This window comes from Saccopteryx leptura, chromosome 4, assembly GCF_036850995.1.
Source record: "Saccopteryx leptura isolate mSacLep1 chromosome 4, mSacLep1_pri_phased_curated, whole genome shotgun sequence".
NCBI classification, from domain to species: domain Eukaryota; kingdom Metazoa; phylum Chordata; class Mammalia; order Chiroptera; family Emballonuridae; genus Saccopteryx; species Saccopteryx leptura.
Genome location: NC_089506.1, coordinates 130,507,670 through 130,518,454, shown reverse-complemented (window position 1 = coordinate 130,518,454; position 10,785 = coordinate 130,507,670). Strand labels below are relative to the sequence as shown.

Below are 10,785 nucleotides of genomic sequence, written 5' to 3'. Positions count from 1 at the left end.
AACCCCTTGCTGGAGCCAGCGACCCTGGGTCAAAGCTGGTGAGCTTTTTGCTCAAGCCAGATTAGCCCCGCTCAAGCTGGCGACCTCGGGGTCTCAAACGTGGGTTCTTCCACATCCCAGTCCAATGCTCTATCCACTGCGCCACCGCCTGGTCAGGCTCAACACCAAATTTTTATTGGATAATGCATAATGTACACTTGGGTCGTTGTGAGGTCAGGAAGTAAACTTCCCTACTTTTAATCAAGTAGTCAGCTAGCTAATTGCAGAAACCCTTTTGACGAAGAAGATGGCTAAAAGAAAAAAAGATGAGGAGTATTGTACTTTTCAGCAGGAATGGACAGAGGAATTCACCTTTGTGGAGAGAGCAGGTTCTGCAATGTGTCTAATATGCAATGATAAAATTGCATCGATGAAACAGTGAAATATAAAGCGGCACTTCGACACACGCCATACTACATTTGCATCGATATATCCAATATCCAGCGGGGGACAGCAGGAAGAAAACATGTCAAGAACTACTGTGCAGAGTGCAAGCTAGTCAGCAGCAACTCCGTGTTTGGACCCAACAAGGTGAATGGAATTCGGCTAGCTTAGCTGGTGCTTTAGCAATTGTGAGAAAAAGAAAGACATTCACAGATGAGGAGTATGCCAAAACAGTCATCTTGATGCTACCAATGAACTTTTTGACGACTTTTTGGATAAAGACAGATAATTAAATGAATAAAAGACATGCCTCTGTTGGCAAGAACTGTTCATGTTCATACCATCATTATGGTAAATCAAATTAAGGCAGCACAAGTGAGGGCATAAATGCAGCACTCTTCTTTTCTCTCGCTTTGGATGAGTCAGCAGACGTAAACCATTTATCCCAGTTCAGCGTGATTGCAAGATATGCTGTCGGTGACACACTACTGAAGAAAGTCTTGCTGGGTTTTTTTTCCAGAGACAGAGAGAGAGTCAGAGAGAGGAATAGGGAGAGACAGACAGGATAGGGAGAGAGATGAGAAGCATCAATCACTAGTTTTTCATTGCAACACCTTAGTTGTTCATTGATTCCTTTCTCATGTGCCTTGACCACCAGCATTCAGCAGACCGAGTGACCTCTTGTTTGAGCCAGCAACCTTGGGTCCAAGCTGGTGAGTCTTGCTCAAGCCAGATAAGGCCACGCTCAAGCTGGCGACCTCAGGGATCTTGAAACTGGGTCCTCCGCATCCCAGTCTGATGCTCTATCCACTGCACCACCGCCTGGTCAGGCAGTCTTGCTGTTTTGCCTATGAAAGAGACAACAAGAGAGGAGGATTTACTCAAGTCTTCCACTGAGTTCGCTAAAGAAAAAAATCTACCGATGGATAAACTTATTTCGGTGTGTACTGATGGTGCTCCATGCATGGTGGGGAAAAACAGAGGATTCATAGCGCTTCTTCGAGAACATGAAAAGAGACCCATCCTAAGTTTTCACTGCATCCTACATCAGGAGGCGCTTTGTGCTCAGATGTGTGGCGTGCAGCTTGATGAGGTGATGTCGCTGGTCATTCGGGTGGTCAACTTTATTGTTGCCCAAGTTTTAAATGATCTCCAGTTTAAAACACTGCTGGATGAAGTTGGGAATAATTATCCTGGTCTGCTTCTGCACAGCAGTGTGCGTTGGTTGTGAAGAGAGAAGGTGCTCAGCCATTTCGCGGCTTGTCTGAGCAAAATCCGGACTTTTCTTGAAATGAAAAGTGTCGAGCATCCTGAATTAGCTAACACCGAGTAGCTCCTGAAGTTCTCCTATCTTGTGGACATGACTGAACATCTGAACCAGCTCATTGTGAAAATGCAAGGCACTGGAAATACAGTCTTAATCCTTCAACAAGCTGTGTTTGCATTTGAAAACAAGCTGGAACTCTTCATTGCAGACATTAAAACAGGTCGTTTACCACACTTTGAAAAACTGGGAGAGTTTAAAGATGCAGACACAGCAAGTGACCCTGCTCAATATCTTGATCTCCACAGCTAGCAGGTTTCACATATAATCTTCTGCAGTCATTCAAAGCTCGCTTTGGAGAATTTCGTGAGTGCACTCATCTTTTAAGTTTATCACCCATCCACACAAATGTGCAGTGGACAGCGCCAACCTGAGTTACATCCCCGGTGTCTCCGTCAGATTTTGAGCTACAAGCTGCTAACCTGAAGGCCTCAGACATGTGGGTAAATAAGTTCAAGTCACTGAATGAAGATTTGGAAAGACTTGCACGACAGCAAGTAGAGTTGTCGAGCAAACACAAGTGGGGAGAAATGAAAAAACTTCAACCACTGACCAGGTGATTGTCAAAACTTGGACCGTGGCCCTGGCCGGTTGGCTCAGCGGTAGAGCATGGGCCTGGCGTGCAGGAGTCCCGGGTTCAATTCCCAGCCAGGGCACACAGGAGAAGCGCCCATCTGCTTCTCCACCCCTCCCCCTCTCCTTCCTCTCTGTCTCTCTCTTCCCCTCCCGCAGCCAAGGCTCCACTGGAGCAAAGATGGCCCGGGCTCTGGGGATGGCTCCTTGGCCTCTGCCCCAGGCGCTAGAGTGGCTCTGGTCGCGGCAGAGCATCGCCCCCTGGTGGGCAGAGCGTAGCCCCTGGTGGGCGTGCCGGGTGGATCCCAGTCGGGCGCATGCGGGAGTCTGTCTGACTGTCTCTCCCCGTTTCCAGCTTCAGAAAAATACAAAAAAGAAACAAAACAAAAAAAACTTGGAACGTGCTTCCCATCACATACCACACACCACACTGCAATGTGTGAGTGTTGCTGTACTGACAATGTTTGGCTCTATATATGCATGTGAGCAGTGTTTCTCACATGGAAAGAACGTTAAGACTAGCCTATGATCATGTTTAACGGATGGAAGTCTCAACTCCTGCATGAAGCTTAATCTCACCACGTATCAACCAGACTACAAAGCCATCAGCAAAACCATGCAGCACCAGAAGTCACATTAATGGTAAGAAGTACTTTATTCATCATTGGTTAGCAACAGCATAACAACGTTATTAAAAAGAATTCAGAGACTTATTGTACTTAAAAGTGTTGGTCTTACATAAGATGCACACATTTACTTGTATTTAGTGTTAAACATATTGTATGGCTCTCACAGAATTACATTTTTAAATATGTAGTGTTCATGGCTCTCTCAGCCAGAAAGGTTCCCGACCCCGATCTAAAATGTCTGGCTGTCTGGCCTATGTCAGGTACTGACATACTGGAAGCTCCGCACACATTTTCTCATACATGACATACCTTTGGAAGTATTATTATCTCCATTTTAAAATTGAAAAAATGGGAAATCAGAGAGGTGAAATGAATCTGAATGTTATTTTAAGAATTATTATGAGCAATAGAAGCCTCATATCTGGGGTTCTGTACTGTTTGTCGTTGCATTCTACATTAGGATCTATCGTATTGCCCAAGGAGAGAATTTCTTGTTGTTGATATTATTTTTAGAAAAGTGCCGGCCCTGGCCGATTGGCTCAGTGGTGGAGCATCGGCCTGGCGTGCGGAAGTCCCGGGTTCGATTCCCGGCCAGGGCGCACAGGAGAGGCGCCCGTCTGCTTCTCCACCCCTCCTCCTCTCCTTCCTCTCTGTCTCTCTCTTCCCCTCCCGCAGCCGGGGCTCCACTGGAGCAAGGATGGCCCGGGCGCTGGGGATGGCTCCTCGGCCTCTGCTCCGGGCAACAGAGCTATGCCCCGGAGGGGCAGAGCCTCGCCCCCTGGTGGGCGTGCCGGGTGGATCCCGGTCGGGCTCATGCGGGAGTCTGTCTGACTGTCTCTCCCCGTTTCCGGCTTCGGAGAAATACAGAAAAAAAAAAAAAAAAAGAAAAGTGCCATAATATTGTTGGTTCAATATGCCATTATAACACAATGTTTGACTACCAGATGATTGGGAAGAAACAGTGACAGGGATGTAGATAACTAGATACATAGTCGCTAGGTCTGAGAGTCAGAGCTCTTGCCCATCTCTACTGCATAACTTCCTTCATCTGACCAGTCTGTGAGACAGCTGCCATAGTTGGTTACCTTCCATTTGTGACCTCAGAATATTGACCGTTCTGCCTGCCTCTTTGTGTAGCTTTAGGCTCTGGAGCTAGGGAGGACATTGTTTTTCCCCTTAACAACATTATGGACCTGCTCAAACCTCAGACTCTCCAAGGTTGTAGTCAAAGCACCGGGCTCTAGTGAATGGGTTTCCAGAGGGAAGTTCTCATGATTTTAGTTTTTAACAATGCTTTGGTGAATCACAACATTTCTTTTGATACTCTTTAAATCTTCACAGCTCCTCTCTCATGGAACGTGGCACACATTGCCCTGGGAGCTTGGTTACAAGACAGTAGAAAGCCACAATGCAATGTTTATTGCCAGTAAACTCTACTTTCGTCCCTGATCACAACTATTATCCCTGGACCAAGCCTAAGTTTCTTGACATTCTCATACCTCAAAGCATCCTCCCTAGTCCAAGAAAGAGTTTCAAAGGTCAAAACATAGACAGACCTGTTCCAACTCTTTGTCCTCCAAACTGGGCATTATTTCCAAATTATTTCATCGAGTCCTCCCAAAAGTTCATAAAACTCACTCAAATAACAGGAGCTATGCAAATTAGCCTTCATTGTATCATTCTAGGACTACATATCCCTTTTTGAACTCTAGTTAAAGAAATCAAAGTACCCTATCTTTCCACTATTAATTTCAAATTTCTCCCTTTCTTTGGCTCCTGAAATTGATCTATAGTTTTTTCTGGCAAGTTCTACCTAGGAAATTAGTTGCTCCACCCTCTATCAAACAAGAGAACTCTGCTTATATCTTTATTATCTATAGAAATTATTATTTTGTATTGGTAATACAAATATTGGGTTCTGCCGAAAGCAGGACCTTGGCTAAAAGTGACAAGGAATTTGGATAGTATTACAAGGAGGCCAGAGTGAAGAAGAGGGGAAAAAAGAGACAGATAAATAAGGAAAGTCAGTAAAGTAGGAATTATTATGCAGTTTATAGCTGTGGGTAACTGGGGCCCAAATCCCAGTAGGGATTCTCTATGGAACCATGTAAAATGTTTCTTATAAGTGTCCTTTGAATGATGAGAAGCCAGAGGCATTTACTTACTGATTCTTGTCTCCCATTGGTTGGGATTTTCCTTGGGATGTTAATTACACACACACACACACACACACACACACACACACACACACACACACACACACTTACTCTTATTCTATAGGCAGTAGAATAACTTCGGGGAACTCCCTGAAGCAGTAAAGCTGAGAAACTCAGTGGACACTAGTAGTGAGAAGCCATCACGGTACATGGTTACTATCTACCACAGCTCAAGTCAGAAGTGGCCAAAGGAATGCCACCTGGGGTACCAATGGTATCTATCATACTTCTTCATACATCTCTGATCCCTCTAGATTACATATTTCTCTGGGGAATTCATATCCTTGATGCTCAGCACAACATCTGACATAGATGGAGGCTAAATAATTGCATGTATGAATGGCTAAATGGATGAATTTACAGATGGATGGAGAGACAGATGGATAAATGCATGGATGGGTAGATGGATGACGATAGGGCCAAAAAAAACTTCTTTTGCATGAGATTTACACTTATCTAATGGCTTTTCTAACCTCTTTTTGTTACTTTTTTTAAAAGTAGTTTTTACTATACGTTCTGAATTTTCGCCATATAATGCTATGTTTTATCATGTATATAAAAACTGTAGTAAGCCTAACCTGGTGGCACAGTGAATAAACCATTGACCTGAAATGCTGAGGTCACTGGTTCAAAACCCTGGGCTTGCCCGGTCAAGGCACATATGAGAAGCAACTACTATGAGTTGATGCTTCCCCCTTTGTTGGGGACCAAAAAGCCAACAGGTTTTTTGCAGTTTAGATTTTGGGGGAACAGAGGTGTGGGGAACTGGCAATAAGCTGACAGTCTGCCCAACCCCCCACCTCACTTGTTCTGTGAAGTTGCTAAAGGCTGTTAAGCTGTGGTGCTGGATTGTTTATACTCATCCTATCCCCCATGTCCCTTGGAAAGACTGGAGGCAAGTTTCTTTTATCCTTTGTTTTGTGAAGCTAAGATGTTATGTATGGTGGGGGTTCTGCACTTGGTAAAATTCTTGGGTTGCCTTGGAAATGTGATCAGAGATCTCTGATTTGCTAATGGATTCACTTTGACCTATAAATAAAGCAAAAAGTGGGTGTGGAGTGCATTCTGTTTTTGCCATCAGCAATTTCAGAGCCCTCTCAACCCCATCCTTTATTTCTTTAAGCCTATTTTCTTAATTCCATGCCGTTCCCACTCAGGACCTGGAATTACTAGCCATGCTGGTTCATGGTGTTGTAAAGTACCCATACCTCAATTCCACAGGTTTACGTAGAGACACCCAGCCCAGATGAATTTTAAGGAGTTTATTAAAGGAGGAGATTTGTTAAATATGCCGACCCCATATGACTAACATGGGGCATTTGCAGACCCAAATCATGTCATGTGTCATACCTTTGTGCACACACACACAAGGTTGGCGGGAAAAGGAAGAGGGGGATGGGACATAATGTATTAGCAAGCTTACAACATTTGTCTATAGAACCTATAAAAAAACATTTCTACACATCAAAACTCATAAGGTAACACAATAGGAAAAATGTTATTCCACACATTAAAAGATATTCCTAAATTTTCTAGTGTTCATTTGCCATTCCTTTGTTTAGAGATATATACATTAATTACACACTTTCAGGAGGGGAGGAGTAGTTTCCATAGTGCTAGAGGATAAATGTCTGCAAATGGCTCATCAAATAAGAAAAGGTTTTTTTTCAATTTCACCCTTTCTGCACCTGGCTAGCTATTTACCTGCTTCCTTACAGGTGTGGGAGAAGGATGGGAATCTAAATCTCCTTCCTCTCTTCATTTACAATACAGTGCTATCAGCCATCCTGAGTTGGTGCTAATCATACAAATATAGAAATCCCATTCACAAAATCTCTCTGCACGCTTATCCCAAATCAATAAAATGTCCTTTAAGCTTCCTAAACTATTAATATTAATTTTGTAGCTTTTTGGTACCTTACTACATTCCCCACTGGTTTTATATCCTAAGTCAAATCTTTGACTTAATTTACTGAAGAGTAAGAGGCTGTTGAGTAGGAATATTAGCTTATAACATGTAACAGATATTTAACCATCAGCATTAATAGCAATACAGTTCACTAAAGAAACAAATGTTATTGATTGATTTTATATAAATTACACAAACTTTTTGTAACTTACATAAAATTAACTGGCTTTCATTTTACCCTAGTTTCCCTTTCCCCAAAGTCTGATTTAAAAGCAAGTCCTTAGTAAGTTTCTTCATGCTTTCATCGTATGTAGACCAACCAGCTTCCGGTTTGTGGGAAGTAGGGCATGCTATCCTTCTCAGAGTTAACTTATAAGGGTTGGTGGGGTCAGTCTCCACTGTCCCCAGGGTGTCTCTGCTGGGACTGAAGGCTTTAACCAGCTATGGTGGACTCAGGCAGGCATGCTTTCTACCTTGGCAGCAGTGGGAGTGGTCAGGATCACAGTGTGTGGACCCATCCACATGGGAGTCAGTTCTTGAGTGATGTACTTCTTCATCCAGACTGAGTCCCCAGGCTTAAAAGGATGTACTGGATCTCCTGGCAATTCTGGAAGCACTCTTGGACAGTCTTTTGAACAGCCTGCTGAGTAACCTGCAGACCCTGCAAGTACTCAAGAAAGGAGTGGTTACATTTCCTTTACGATTTGATTCATGCATTTTATTTGCCCTGAACTTTTTGGTGCCTGTGGGCACAATGTAACTTCAAATTAGTTTCTAATTAATATGAGGTTCCTTTACTACCAGCTTTGAGACTGTGGACACAAATGCAGGCCCAACACTAGAATGGGCAAGCTAAACTTGGAAAGAATTCTATATAGGCCCTGGCTGGTTGGCTCAGCGGTAGAGCGTCAGCCTGGTGTGCAGGGGACCCGGGTTCAATTCCCGGCCAGGGCACATAGGAGAAGCGCCCATTTGCTTCTCCACCCCCCCCTTCCTCTCTGTCTCTCTCTTCCCCTCCCGCAGCCAAGGCTCCACTGGAGCAAAGATGGCCCGGGCGCTGGGGATGGCTCCTTGGCCTCTGCCCCAGGCGCTAGAGTGGCTCTGGCCTTGACAGAGCGTTGCCCCGGAGGGGCAGAGCATCGCCCCCTGGTGGGCAGAGCGTCACCCCTGGTGGGCGTGCCGGGTGGATCCCGGTCAGGCGCATGCGGGAGTCTGTCTGACTGTCTCTCCCCGTTTCCAGCTTCAGAAAAATACAAAAAATACAAAAAAATTAAAAAAAAAAAAAAGAATTCTATATAGTAACTTCCTAACAACTGTCACTGTGCCCTATTTTTGAAGGAAAACCGTTTATTTATTTGGCAATTATTTTATTAAAGTCTATTTCTAAATATTTACCTGGGAAAATTCCTTTCTCACTGTTTCTTTCTATAATTTCTTTATTTTTGCTTAGTATTTACTTGGACATAAACTAAACATTCAGATATGCCTTTTGTAATAAATTCTAAGTCTTGCTTCTCTAATTTTCTCTTTTCTGTTGGCAAAATCTTTTTCTAATTGGTTTCAAATAAACCTTTGGCAATAAGGGTCCCAAAACCCACTGGTTTTGAGTGGCATTTCCCTACTCATTTGAATTTCGAATTCCTATGTTCCGATTTTTAGGCAAACTGCAAAAATATAAAATAAACAATAAAATTAAAACAGCTAATGTTAACAAATGTTATCACAAGTGTTCTAATACAATAAAGTGATTAAAGCCCATTAGGTTATCAAATAAAGTTCTAACTAATATAACAGGATCCAAAATAAAATCATTATAGTCTTAACATATATGTCCTTAACATGTTAACATAATTTTACTAAGTCCATGCTGACACTATTACTGTTTCATATTATTTGTAAATGTAACCCAATTTCTACTTCAGTCTGAGAAATGTCCCAAAGAGCTGGAGTCACACATATTTAGGAAAAGTCTACAAGGCACTGGAACTGTGGTCACATTTCCACACTGCAGCTAGAGTCCAGGTCCTAATGACCACTGCTTCTAGCTGAAATTAGGAGCAGGTCCCAGCCTAAAATATGCATGGTGCATTGAGACAAGAGGAATAAAGGAGACACTATACATTAAACAAAGCAACAAAAAATGAGACTGTCAATACCCACAATAGAGATCTTCGAGGGATAAATAAAACTTGAATATTAGGCAAGGTATAGTAAGTGGCCCTTGTGTTTACAAGAAATGAGATCAATTTACCTGCTACTTGAAAGAAATACCCTAGGCTCATCCATGGTGATGTGAGATGGGGCCGATGGCCCTGGGCACCTTTAACCTTCAGTGGCAAGTCCAAACAGGCTGGGCAAGGTCAGGTCACAGGTAGCTGGATTAGAGTTGGAAGAGACTGAACCTTCCCTTTCAGAGGCAAGGGGGGCAGCTTACCTTCCAGTGTCCCTTTTTCTCACAGTAAAGGCATGTCCCTAGTGAGGGCTGAGAAACCCGGCAGGCCTTAGCTCAATTACCTTTTTTCCACTCTTGAAGCTGGAACCTGATGGAGTCCTATGAAGCCCCTTCGGGGCGCTGGAGCCTTTAAGGGCATATGCCAAAAGCTGTTATTTTCCTGATCTCTTTTAGGCTCTATTTTCCTTTTCTGTTCCTCTCTTGGTCATTATAGACCTTAAAAGCCATGTTCAGAAGATCTCACTGAGGGGCTTGAGGGTCCGTATCTGTTTATATAAACTTTTTGGGAAAAAACAAAAACAGCATTATTAGCTGGATCAAATAAAAGAGGGTAAAAGTTTGCAAGAGAAACAGGATTGGCATCTCCTTTAGGATTTCATAGTCTCTCTGCTGCTGAATAACTCAGTACATTAGCATTTAAAAGAAATTTTTAAACAAAAAGCATGATAAAATAGATTTGCAGGAGTTTCAGGTTATGACTTTCTTTCTTATATTATGTAGCATTGAACAATATTGTTTCAAAATGATAATAAACTAAATATTATATAAAGACATTATTAACAATTATTATATATTTTATAATATTTAAACTAAGATTTTAATATCATGAGACAGCAAATAAAAGGAATTAACAAAAGACCTTTGAAATAACATATACATTTCTAACATGAAAAATACTTTTTCACACATCAGTGGAGGACAATAAGTCACTACTCCTAACCCAGTGGTTGGAAAACTTATTAGTTAATAGAGCCAACTATTAACAGTACAACAAATTGAAATTTCCTTTTAGAGCCAAAATTTAAATTTAAACTATATAGGTAGGCACATTCCCTATTGAGGCAGTGCCCACACATGGCACTCCATTAGAGAGCTATACCCAAGGGGGCAAAAGGCCTTATGTGGTCAAGAAGAAAGAGGCATCTGGTGGGTTTGTCCCCTCTTGCGCATCCCGAGGCTGGCTGAACCCTAGCCTGGTCATGCTTAGATGGCAGCGGCAGCGAGGCTCTGAGCTTAGTTCCAAAGTGGTGCCTAACCTTCCCAGGGCTCCTGTCCCCTCTTCCTCCACTGCCAGTTTAGGGACATGGCTGCCGTGGGAGAGGTGGCGTGGACGGGCAGGTGTTTGGACCAGGCATTTTCAAGAATTAAGCCGACTTTCACTTTCTCCCTCCCAGCAGCTATTTAGCTTTATTTCTTACAACCAAAGCAGCTAATTAAAAAATACAATTTTTATAAATTTACCTTTCTACCAGTGGGCT

The 10,785-nt window shown here is 42.8% G+C and overlaps 1 protein-coding gene across 1 annotated transcript in view; it reads right to left on the bottom strand.

Moving 5' to 3' along the window:
• Positions 1–554: 554 nt before the first annotated feature.
• Positions 555–10,785, bottom strand: part of LOC136404245 (uncharacterized) — a 45,558-nt gene continuing 35,327 nt past the window's right edge. Inside the window, exon 4 of the mRNA XM_066383633.1 lies at positions 555–1,271. Coding sequence (XP_066239730.1) covers positions 1,183–1,271 — 89 coding nt within the window. The 3' untranslated portion in view covers positions 555–1,182. The remainder of the gene's footprint in view (positions 1,272–10,785) is intronic.